The 13,071-nt window shown below is 39.3% G+C and overlaps 1 protein-coding gene across 5 annotated transcripts; it reads right to left on the minus strand.

The window, feature by feature from the left end:
* Nucleotides 1-21: 21 nt before the first annotated feature.
* On the minus strand, nt 22-6,790 carry LOC112284246 (NADP-dependent malic enzyme). Of its 5 annotated transcripts, XM_024523895.3 has the most exons (22): nt 6,709-6,790; nt 6,508-6,560; nt 5,866-6,046; nt 5,485-5,605; nt 5,181-5,255; nt 4,776-4,927; nt 4,385-4,490; nt 4,133-4,198; nt 3,844-3,939; nt 3,668-3,739; nt 3,312-3,395; nt 2,974-3,072; nt 2,687-2,734; nt 2,376-2,429; nt 2,166-2,264; nt 1,893-1,982; nt 1,557-1,634; nt 1,302-1,376; nt 1,045-1,135; nt 788-916; nt 336-420; nt 22-118 (listed from the first exon to the last, which is right to left on the minus strand). In XM_024523895.3, the coding sequence occupies exons 3-22, from the start codon at nt 6,021-6,023 to the stop codon at nt 112-114; spliced, it is 1,785 nt and encodes a 594-aa protein (XP_024379663.1). In that variant the 5' UTR covers nt 6,024-6,046; nt 6,508-6,560; nt 6,709-6,790; the 3' UTR covers nt 22-111. The 5 variants fall into 5 exon arrangements, with proteins under 5 accessions (XP_024379663.1, XP_024379662.1, XP_024379664.1 ...); XM_024523894.3 differs by lacking the exon at nt 6,508-6,560; XM_024523896.3 differs by lacking the exons at nt 6,508-6,560; nt 6,709-6,790 and adding an exon at nt 6,357-6,498.
* Between the last annotated feature and the right edge of the window lie 6,281 nt (nt 6,791-13,071).

A 13,071-nucleotide genomic window follows, 5' to 3' on the forward strand; every position in this document is an offset into this window, starting at 1 on the left:
CTGACCAAAAAGAGACCGACGTTGATCGTAAAAAGAGTTTTATTTAGCGAAAATCTCACTGTGGGAGTTGACTCCCATGGTCACAGGTTAATCCACCCAAAATGGTCAATTTTACCTCCTGATGTCAGTCACAATTGACAGGTAAATTATTAGGAATCAAACAAGGATTCAGATAAGCGGTTACATGACGATTAACCTTTTTCATACAAGGTTGTTCACACAGAACTTCAGGATATTTCTGAAAAAGGGAACAAACCTAAGCCTATTTCACACTTAATTTTGCTTGTAGCTTTGTGACGCTCAAATAAGAGACCCAACGAAACTTCCTGCCTTACCGAAATGGACGGTACACCGGGCTGTACATGCAGCTCTTGGCATAAGCAAGGAGGTCTTTGGGCCTTGGTAGCTTGGTCGCCAATCCTATATGCAACAAACCAAACCCAATAGTGTTCATTGATAAAAATGTATCATCGTTTTCTAGGTGCACTTTCACAGATCTTTTAATGAAGTAGCCTGAATAAATTTAGAAGTTGCTGACACCCAAGTGCATGGCATCCCAAAAAATTGATATACCGACACTTCTGAAACTTTTCAGCGATAATGGTAATTGACTCGACCAAATTTGATATCATTGCAAAACAAATCATAGATTATTTGCATGTAAAAAATGTTGCAATTGAGTGAGTGTCACCTGAATATAATCTTCGCAGAATTCAGCATGGGAATCATTATTAATAATTTATGACCAAGATGTATTAAAGAAGGGGTACAGGAATGAGAAATGTACCCAGGTCGTAGGCCTTTGCAGCCACTGCTGCACCGATATGGGCCGAAATATCCCGGATTTCACTGAAAGCTGGGTACAATTGCCTCTTCTCAAGATGATCCTCACCAATCTCTTGAGCTAGTGATTCAGCTGCAATAATCCACGTCACCACAAAGTGTCACCGTATGTCGAAACCAAAATATCAGAGTGCACAACAAAGATTTGTAGAAGATCAACGCCGGAAAATGGGCAACGTGAAGGTAGAAAACGAAACATACCAGCAGCCAAGAACATGTCGTCGTGGACTCGAATAGCTCCTGAAATGACGCATCCAAGGCCCATACCCGGGAAGATATAGCAATTATTGGACTGCAGATTAACACGACACACCATTAAGATTAATGTAGTCATTAACGTCACACACAACTGCATGCAAATAATCTACAATGATCTATAGAATCACCTAAACGAAGACAATGTAGTAATAGGCTAGCAAGAACAAGATGTCCACACGACGTAGACACAGATTACGAACCTGGCCTATCGTGTACGTTTTCCCTTCATGAGTGACGGGCTTGAACGGACTTCCACTTGCAAAGATGCATTTTCCCTGCGTTTACCACTCGGAACGATTACGACACCCATTCTATTGTGGAATGTGAAGACTTAAACTTGAGTTTAGAAAAGAGAAGTTGCACATATAATGTAGAGAGTACTTGTGCAGTGCAAGGAAAGCATAATGTAATAAAAAAATTCCCAGATCGTAAAACAAAAACAAGAGGAAATATACCTTAGTATATTTGTAAGCCTGCTCTGCGGTGCACTCAGACTGAGTGGTTGGATTGGAGAGTGCGAAGACGACGGGTTTCTGCGCATTGACATTTGGGAATGCAATTAGACTGCTGTAAGAATGCACTAAAATATATATATATGCAATTCGACATTACAACGCAATAATCAGCTTTTGTCGATCTGCAATTATATCAATACTTGTTCACAAAATTGATCGACTATTACGGTAACCTGAACCTTTTTCTAATCAACAAGATCTGATCATGTGGTCTAAACAGATAGAGATGAAAAATCAAGGTTACTAAAAGAAGGTTTAGAGCCTCAGATTGCTAACCTCCTGGTACGAAGAAATCTCCTCCAAAACCGCTTGTGTGAATTGCCCACCTTTTCCAGTAGTACCAATTAACACTGTTGGCTTGATCTCCTGGAAATCAATACCCATATTTCCTACGGAATAAGCTTCTCACCATTTATGACTTTGTAAAAACGCACTTGAGTACTTCAACATTGAAAAACCAAAATCATGAACAGACTCTCAAGACAAAGAAGGGAGCCTAATGTGGAACGGAAGTTTCGCAAAAGAGTCACATGATGTGGTCATCTGTACTTTGATAATAGCTACAAGCTCGGAGTTAGGCTTGAGATCATGAGCAAATGGCTTCTTAAATTCCTGAAGTGAATCGAATCTTGATTTTGTCACCAAACCCTGCCAAGAAAGAAGTTCTAAAATGAGATAGATGAAATGATTACGTCGGATAACTGTGAAATGCATCTATCACTATCTTTTTGCAAAAGAACATACACGAACTAGCAGTACCTTGGAGTCAACAAGATATATTGCTTTCCGGGCCTCATCCAGACTTGTATTTCCCTGTAATATTCAAGCAGAAATTCAATTTCCAGTGTCAAAACGTCATTCCTATTACACATAAACCAAGAAGACTCTAATCTAAGTGCATAACAATAATGTGATATCACACATCCATACCCTCTCTAAGCCAGACTAGACGATAGTAGGATTTAAGCAACTTCTATTCGAAAGACTCAGTAAACTGCACTGCGCAGGGTATGTGTTACATAGTTTCCACGCACAGAATGATCAATTCGCAGTCCGGATATCCCACTCACCTGTCTGGAAACCTCCAAGGCAATAAGCTCAGCTATACCTGTTCCAGCCTAGCAGAAGCAAGGAACAGTCGTCAATTTTATGTTTTGGTTGCTTTCTACCACAAGACCAAACCAGATTCTGACAGTGCTCGAAAGAAATACGCGGCCTGCTTCTGACACGTAGAGTAATCAGGCTGTGCATGGATGAAAAGGTTAACCAAAGAGTTGGACGAAGACGCGGAAATCATGCAGTAAAGTAGAGCACATAATCAGCAAGCGAACGAACGGAGCAAGAAGCAGAAACGTACTTCACCAGCCCCCACAAAAAGAAATTTGTGATCAGCAAGTGTGCCCCCTGTTAAAGGCAAGGCTGCCAACACTCCCGCAAGTGCAACTGCTGCAGTTCCCTGCAGATATTTTTTCCACAAAACCACGAAGTATGCCTCAGAAAAGAACACTTAAACATTGTAGCTTTACATTATAAGTGAAAACTCAGAAAGATATTAGTTCTCATTTCGCATTGAAGATACGGTACCTAAGCTGGCTGCATGGAGCTAACCAAAGGAAGGTACACCGGGTAGGACAGAAGATTCACCAATAATTTTGTTTACACATTCAACTGGTAAGCTTAGCATGGAAGAAAAACCTGAATATCGTCGTTGAAGACAAGATGTGAAGTACTATACTTCGCAAGCAAACGGAAAGCATTGTGGTTCGCAAAATCCTCAAACTGTAATTTTTTTAGTTCACCAACCCACCAAGATAGAAAATCATGTAAGCTGAATTCAGCTGAGATAATGTGAAACACTTCTATGCATTAATGAATGAATTTTGAAATGTTATTGAAGAAAATTGCAGAGAACCCCTTGGAGATTCAGTGGTACGTTCACGGGGTAAACAATCCTCTTCCTAATATTCGATTCGGAATCTCGAATATCGAAACGCCAAGACACAACTATAGTTCCAAGCTTTTAAAAAGATGGTGAATTATTGTAATAATACCTGAACAAGTACTTTCTCTCCGTAAGCTTGCTTGCAGGCCGTCATAAATTCATGCAGTAATTCGTCATATTCCTACTTGGACAGGCCCATGCACCAACCAACAGATATCGTCAGACTCTACTCAAATGAAAGACAAAACACCTCAATACTTCCAATGAAGTCCGACACTTCGTTACCTTGCCAGTGGCTCGTTTCTGGCGTAGCCCAATGTAGAATGGATTGTCCAGAAGATCCTGATTGTTGGTGCCTACGTCGATAGTAACAGGTAAAGTCTGCATCACCACCAATGCCACTTAAGTCCTTCAAAATTTCAGAAGAATCCTTCAATTTAAGAAGTTACAAATTCCAGAATCTAGCTTTTCCCAAAGGAAATGAGCTTCACATCGGAGTTTGATATTTGGTATCATTCAATCATATATATATATATGATGAAGCAGTCATGGAAATGCAATCATGCACACTTACGGCGGAGGGTCGAATGCCACCAAGAGCTGTGTACAGAGCAAGCTTGCCAATTGGAATACCCATCCCCTGTCACAAACATGCATGGTCCATGCATATTTGTCAAAAGATATTCTCTTGCAGAAATGATACCAAAGAGGGTAATACAATATTACGAACGGCTCAAGTTCGAAGCACAACGAAATATTCTGGAAAAATCAATTCCTGCAATTATATGAGCGGTAAAGAAAACAAACAATACTTTGTCACACATACCTGCAATCCAAGGTCACCAAGCCCAAGAATCCGTTCACCGTCCGTCACGACAATGACCTGCACGTTCGGCTCCGGCCAATTTCTCATGCAATCCAACACATGGCCTCTGCACATGAGTCATGCCATTCACATGTAAATGATCATTGTTACAAGCATATTTGCATGTATTCGATTATGAAGCAACAGAAAAAAAATTCTGCACCTAGATATTAAGCAAGGTTTAGATTTCTACAGAAAGTCAATTTCTTCGCATGCAAAATGGACCAAAGCTTCTTGCTGTCCTTCAGAACATCCCAAAATTCAAAAGCAGGAAGTAGATAGGCATAAAATTCCAAGTATACAACAAGGAAAGACTAGAAGAATGAATATGGACATCACAGAAATAGTTAACCTGTCCTTCAGTGAAATGTAGAGACCATGAGGACGACGGAATATGTTGCCGTATTTTTGGCATGCTTCTCCCACAGTTGGAGTATACACAATTGGCAATAACTCCTCCACATGATCAATAAGAACCCTGTAGAAAAGCCTTTCATTGCGCTCCTGTTTGATATTCATAAATTCCACACATCATTACATGCTCTAGTGTTCTAAATCATAATAAAGGCCGGAACTGGAACATATTAAACTACAGAAGTAGTTAAATACAAATATCATTGTGAGAAATTATTTGGCAAGAAAAAAAAATTCGAACCTTATACTTTACTTTCAATAGTAACTTTCTAAGATAGAATGAAAATTGAAATGCCTGTTAGTAAGTTCGAAAACGAAATTACACAGGTAGGAGAATAAGAACCTGCAAATCCATCACTTCAACGTATCTCTCGAGGTCAGTCTCGTATGCTCGCACATTTTGTAATATTCGTTGAATCTGTCACCAACATGTCACATACCGTCACTGGCACGAATGGCAAGGCCATATCAACATAAAAACTGTGTGAAGGAATCCATCAAACAAATTTCACAAAGTGAGTAGAACAATAACCCAACTAAGCGAACGAGAAAGATCAAGTCCAGGTTTATGAAAGTACGTTGACTAGCCCACCTATTTAAGGATCTTCTATCAGCACATATAACACTAAAAAGTATCCAAAGCTCACCTGAAGCTCTTGTGACATGACAACTGGAGGAAGGAGACCTTGCAGGTAATGCCTTGCTCGCTCCTCCTCACAGAATGCGAGACCCTTGTTGTAACGTGGGTCTCTCAGCAGCTCCAGCCCACTATACACACCAACTAAATTCAGATCATCACAAAACATGCTAAGCTTGAGTATCCAGCATCAACAACCAGAAGTCTTAGGAAAATAGCTACCCTTCATAGCTTGATGATAACACCTGATGACCCAGTGTGATTCTGAGGTAAACAAACAAAATATTCTCTACTACTTTTTGGCGAGTTTCCTTGTATTTGAGTAGCAAAGAGTACGAATGTTTTTGCAGGAAAAGACAATAAGGACGAACTATATGTGAAGAGATCATGCCTCGCAACAACCCGGGTCCAAGGAGTGAACGTCTGATCCTCTGTAGCGGCATCTTCACCGTATGCATCGCCCACACCACCGCCTCCGATTAGTGTACTGTTATCCAAGTCCAGCACATCGGGTGCGTCCTTACAGACTGTCTTCATTTGATTCTCCATTGCAGGATTGTTTGGTTATCTTTCTGTATGATAGCATCAATAGAGCACGAATCAGCCATGAGCAGGCTAAGTCCACATCACCCCTGGGTCATTTACAGATAAGAAGAAATCGAAAGTTGAAATTAATGTGAAGGTACAAGATATATTGTGAATTAGTTGGTGCGGAGAAAAAGTGATTTCAAAGATGCACCAAGCAACGCGGCCAGATAGGCGTTAGATAACGAAACGCAAGATCGTGCATGTAACTCATACACAGGATAAATCTTTTCAAGGAACCCGAAAGACATGTAAAGTGGAAACACAACCAAAGAGAGGAACAAATCTCTCAATTACATTTCGAGTTCGATGTCGTCAAAGATATCCTAAATCAGCACCTCAAATAGCTAGAACAAAACCAAAAACAGCCATAGACAAAGCAGCAGACATTGAAATATTTAGGTTGCGAGTATCGATCGCACATTCCAATCACAAGCAGCTGACAAACCTGAAAGCGATCTCTCTGTCAACATCCAAATTTCATATTCAAGCGAATCGTGCCTTTTCAACAGAAGACGTCCAACCCGAAACATCAAAAAAGGACGTGAGATCTTTCCACTTGGTTGGCACAAATATCTTGAATTCAGAAACAAACAACAAAACTATCTCCAACACAAGCGCAAAGAACAGGGACCGAAAGAAAACCCACCACTAGAAATTCTCTGCAGCTGTGCGACCAGTATGAATTCAAGACGACCAGGGCAAATTGGCTTCAGAAAAACCTTGTCTGCTCAAGGAAAAGCTATTGCAACAAGGCAAGTGGTGCATAATATCGTGAAGGTATTTCAAAGCAGCTCGAAAGGGACTGAGGCAGGGAAAGCAATGTTGTCAGTCGACCCACCAAGTCCTAGTGCTCGTACCAAAGTTCAGACCATCCGTTGATATGGGAAAAAGATGACTTTATATCCGAAAAAACCCATCATTCTAAATTTCACAAATACTTCATCGCTAAATGTCATAAATACTATTAATCCAAACATCACCAAATTCTCTATCTTCAACCAACTCCCCTGAATCGAAATCCAATGCGACTCGCGAGTCAGAACTGGACCCAGGAAAAAGGCGTCCGTATCATCATTCATTCTACTTCGAATGCTTAAAAAGCTTAAGCACCTATGAAACGTAGACATGACACATTTGCAAGGAAGTAACAGATTTAGCGCGGAGAACGACACGTGGGCCCTGATGTTGTTTGAGCAGGGAATGGGGGATGACGCAAGCAACCTTGTTTGTTTAAATTAATTTAAAGTTTGGACAAGGCTTCCGTATGACAAGGTAGTGCCTTCAAACAGTTGCAGTGTCTCGATTATTGGGCGTCCTCATGTTTATGTTCATATTCCAGTGCTTTTGAGACGCATTCACCGCATCTGGGCCCTACCAATGCCCAATTTCTCCCCCCCACCCCCCCCCTACTCCCCCCTTCTAGAATTTCCGATAAAATCAACAAAGGTCTGCTTGACCTTTGTTATTGGGCAGAGCGAAATCGTCGTCGTCGTGACGTCTTTGTGGGTTCAATCTTCACAGTTTCGAGGGCCGTGCCATCTGCTATCCTCCTTCTTCTTCTTCTTCACCATGCGCACCTTCGTAGTATAGTTCTACTCCATACCTCTATTATTCTGGCCACTTTTTCACTCCCTCCAATACCCTTTTACACTTTGGTATTGTTGAGAATATTTGGAAAGACACAAGAGTAATAGTAAGTCATACACACACACAAAAGTAGTAGTAAGTCATACACACAAGAGGGTTTCTAAGGAGAGAGAGCTTCATACACACACAAAAGTAGTATTAAGTCATACACATAAGAGGGTTTCTAAGGAAAGAGAGCTTCACACACACACAATCTATTGATCTGGTTGTGTCTCGTATACAAGAAGAAAAAAGAGGAGAGGATAAACAATACTTCTCCACTAGACTCTGAATACTATAGCTACAGTATTTACTGTAGTCTACAGTAAATATTATGGAGAGCGTTGGCTACATTTAATGATCTCAACACTCCTCCTCGCTCATCATAATATTTACATAATATAAAATTTGTATAAAATCATGATCTATACTTTTCTGTGATCTTGCAAGATTAATAATTGTTACCTCATTAAAATCTTATATAGGAAAACCTTATTTTATTTAAGGACAAAACCATAAATGAAAGAAAAAGAATATAACATCATTTTCTTTAATTATTTAAAGAGTTCATTAAATTTCTTATTTAAGAAAAACAAGTCGCCACATACCAATGCCATAAGTAAGTCAACGATGGTTGCTTAATGGGAGAACTTTGGTAAAGAGATCAGCAAGGTTATTTGTAAATTCAAATTTCTTAATTATAAATACTTGATCAGTAATCAAGTCATGAGTATAACTAAAATACTTTGGATCAATATGCTTTGTCCTATCGCCTTTAATGAAACCAACTTGCATCCGTGCAATACAAGCACTATTATCTTCATGCAAGATAGTTGGAGAATCATCATATGAAAATCCACAAGTTGTTTGAATGAATTTATCAATTGATCACAACCAAATACATTCTCGAGATGCTTCATGTAAGGCAATAATTTCTCCATGGTTGGATGAAGTTGCAGTTATTATTTGTTTCATTGATTTCCATGATATTGCAGCTCCATGTCTTAAAAATACATATCCTATTTGAGATTTAGATGTTGCAATATCAGATTTATATCCTACATCATAATATCCAACCAATTTTGAATCTGCGGATTTTGTGTAGTATAATCCCAAGTCTTTAGTACCTTTTAAATAACGTAATAAATATTTGATGCCATTCTAATGTCGTAGTGTTGGATGTGCACTATGTCTTGTAATTACACTAACTACAAATTTAATATCTGGTCTTATAAATGTAGCTAAATACAAAAGTGCTCCAATCGCTGCGAGGTATGGATATTGGTCTCCCAATATTTCCTCCTCCTCCTTGCATGGACGATATAGATCATGACCATCATGACCACGTCTAATCATTGGTGTGGACAATGGATAAGCATCAATCATATTAAATCTTTGCAAGTTTCGTCTAATATACGTTAGTTGGTAGAGAAAAATGCTACTATCTGTTAAATGCATAATCTGAAGACCAATGCAGAAAGTTATTTTTCCTAGTATTTTCATCTCAAATTCACGTGTAAGTAGGTTTGTAGCTGTAATACATGCAGATGTAGTGCCCACTAGGTTAAGATCATCAACATATACAACGTTGATCACAAAACCAATTTTATCTCATTTGATAAATAAACAAGGGATTAGTGGATCACTTATAAAATTATTTGTAATTAAATAATCTCAAAGACGTTCATACCACATTCGTCCGAATTATTTTAAACCATACAAGGCCTTACATAATTTAATACTACGATATTTTTCTAGAGCGGATTGATTTGGAGTTCTTGTTTCTAAGCCAGGTGGAACTTTCATATAAATATTTGCATCAAGAGAACCATATAAATATGCAGTTACTACATCCATCAGATGCATCTCAAAGGTGGCATGAATTGCCATTCCAATAATATATCGAAATGTAATTGAATCCATGACTGGAGAATATGTGGATTCATAATCAATGCCAAAGCGTTGAATAAATCCTTGAGCAACAAGACGAGGTTTATAGTGGATTATTTGGCCTTGAGCATCTCGCTTGTATATTAATACCATTTTATATCCCACAGGACGAGATATAAGAGTATCTACAATTGGACCAAAGACTTTCCTCTTACGCAAAGAGGCATATTCTTCCTCAATAACAGTTTTTCATTTTGACCAATCTGAGCAATGCATTACCTCTTCGATGGTTTGAGGTTCAAGATCGTCTTCCTCACAAGAAAGGGCTTCTATAATCATATATGTAAATGATTCATCTACTGTAATAGATGGTCTGTCCCAAATATCATCTGTAGCACAATACAGAATAGATAATTCTTTACTCAACTTGTTCTTATTCCTTTCAATTCTAAGATTGTTTTTCATAAGAATTGAAGGTACATTATGCATGGATATATCATCATGAATTGGTAGTCCTACAAGATGAGTGACAATTTGTTAGGGACATAGTCCTTAGACCTTTCTAGAGACAAGTTTCTAGAACCTTCTAGAAAGAAGTCTCTAGAAACTTCCAGAAGATTCCTTAAATATTCTCTTAGAATATTCTTCAAAGATTACCTAAAGATTCTTTGAAGATTCCCTAAAGATTCTCTAAGAAGGCTCTAGAAGATTCTTAGAATATTCTAGTAGATTCTAGGAAGTTACTTGAGAAGCTTCCTAGCTCTTGGATAGTTGCTCGAGAAGCTTCATAGTTCTTGGGAAGCTTCTTGATGCGCTTCCTTAGAACCATAGGTTAGTAGTATATATAGGAGTCGAGGCTGAAGAGTTCTTCAGTCTCGACAACACATCTCTTGAAGCTCTAGCTCAATTCTCTTGGCGTTACTCTTGTACTCATCTGATAATCTAGTTCTTGTCATTTCTTCTTGAACTTCTTGTTTAGATTTCTTGTTTGTATTTTTGGTCCGTGACAGTTTGTCGAGACTGCCTTTATCTTAATATCAGAGCTTAGTTCTTTGAGGCAGAGAGTGGACTACCCCTTTCCTTGGAGATACTTGAGCGTTTTAAGGGTTGCGGATTACCCTCTCTTGGACTGATATTAATTCCTTCTCTTTGTTTAGCATAGCTAGTAGAAAAAACTGTTAACATCGATTTCAGAGCTTTGCCTTCTTGATAGAGTGCGGATTACCCCTCTTCTCGAAAGCATTGAGGCATTTTTAGAGGTTGCGGATTACCCTCCTCTAAAACTGAAATCGTTTAGTGTTTTTCTTTTTTCTTTTCTCCGAGTAGGTTTTAGTGACAAGTAGTGCTACAATTTTCTCCAAGAGACTTAGTAATTTCTTCTTCTCTCAAAATTTTAATCCATCTATTCTCTAAATATGGAAGTAGACCAGGTCATAGACAGTGCATCTCCACAAGTAGATAATAGAGTGGCAACTCTTGCAGATCTTCAAGCTCTTATGAATAGTATACGAAAAGAGATTGCATTTCTTCGCAATCCAAGTAAAGAACCTCAAATTGATCTAGTGACCGAAGAAGCTAGACGCGAAATTCATAGCCTTTAACAAGAGATTATTCGACTGAGAGAAGCAAGACATGTGTCACATACGACCCCTATAGATACTTCAAGGATTAGTACGAAAGAACCAAAAGCGACTATGCTAGACAAGTTTGACGGAACAAGAGCCAACTTCTGAGGTTTTGTGCAACAAGTACGGCTTTACCTACGCCTATACCCTTCTCGTTATCCGAATGGATTTACCCAGGTGGCTTTCATAGGTACTCTTCTATCAGGAAATGCTCGCTCTTGGCTTGCTCCACTATTGGAGAAGGATTCTCCAATATTGTACAACCTAGAGGCTTTCATAGAGAGACTTACTGCTGCGTTTGGAGATAGTGATCGAGAAAGAGTGGCTGAAAGAAAGATACAAAATCTGCGACAAGGATCACGTTCTGCTGCAATCTATGCTATAGAATTTCAACAGCTTACATGTGATCTTGATTGGAATGATAAGGCGTTCATGACACGATTTCGATATGGACTGAGAGATGATGTCAAGAACTTATTGATCACCATGCCTAAGGCGGATACTTTAGAAGAACTTATATCTCAGGCAATTATTTGTGACAATCGCCTCTTTGAATTACGACAAGAAAGACGATCAGGCTGGAGAAATGATGGAGCATTTGCTACATTTTCAAAAGGTCCAGAGAATCACTCCACAGATCCTGAACCCATGCAAATTGATGCGGTACGTTTCAAACCCCTCACAGTTGAGGAAAAGAAGCGACGGTTTGAACAAAACTTGTATTTATATTGCGGAGAAGCGGGCCATAAAGCTGTAGATTGTCAGAAGAAATAGAAGCCTCAAACAACAAGACTCAGGAGTACAAGCATGCAGGAAAATAAGGACGCCTAGCCACAATAGGGACAGTGCGGCTGGACATCTCAACATCCAAAATTAATCAAGGTCCCTTTCTCTCAGCTCAACCTTCAGATTGTTTTATGGTACCTTTACATCTGGGTATTCAAGAACTACAAGTCGATGCTTTATTAGACTCGAGTGCATCCGCTTGTTTTATAGATGAAGAGTTTGCCAAGCTTCACAATATTTCTCTTGTAAAGAAACTTAAGCCTGTCCATGTAGAAGTCATAGACGGACGACCATTGTCTTCGGGCAATGTTATCCATGAAACTAAACCATTGAAGGTACGTCTTGAAAACCATGAGAGCAATATTGTGTTTAATGTTATCAAGACCCCTTCATGTTCTATCATTTTGGGACTATCTTGGCTTGATAGATATAATCCATTGATAGATTGGAAGTTGCGGAAATTGACATTTCTAACAAACTCCTTGAAGGTGGAATCTACCAAGACAATGTCTACAAACAAATCCTTGTTTATAGGTGCAAGGGCTTTCATGAAGGAAGCCAAGTAAAATATACCTCTTGTCATCTTCGCAACTCCGACTCGAGAAGATGCAACTCCGACTTTGGTTATTCCAAAGAAGTATGAAGAATTCAAAGATGTCTTTGAAAAGAAAAATGCTGATATGCTGCCAGAGCATCGACCCTATGACTGTGCCATTGAATTGCAAGAAGGAGCACAACCACCTTTTGGACCAATCTACAATTTGTCGCAGACGGAGTTGACTGAGTTGCGGAAGTACATTGACGAGAATCTAGCCAAGAACTTCATCCGTCATTCGAAGTCGCCAGCTGGGGCACCAATCTTATTTGTGAAGAAGAAGGATGGCTCACTACGGATGTACGTGGACTATCGAGGTCTCAACAAGGTGACAAAAAAGAATCGCTACCCACTGCCTTTGATCTCTGGTCTTCTAGAACAACTTGGGCGTGCAAGGATCTTTACAAAGATTGACCTAAGGGGAGCTTACAACCTTGTGCGAATTAAGGAAGGAGATGAATGGAAGACAGCGTTCCGAACAAGGTAT

This window comes from Physcomitrium patens, chromosome 7 (assembly GCF_059467195.1).
Source record: "Physcomitrium patens ecotype Gransden chromosome 7, ASM5946719v1, whole genome shotgun sequence".
Classification (NCBI taxonomy): domain Eukaryota; kingdom Viridiplantae; phylum Streptophyta; class Bryopsida; order Funariales; family Funariaceae; genus Physcomitrium; species Physcomitrium patens.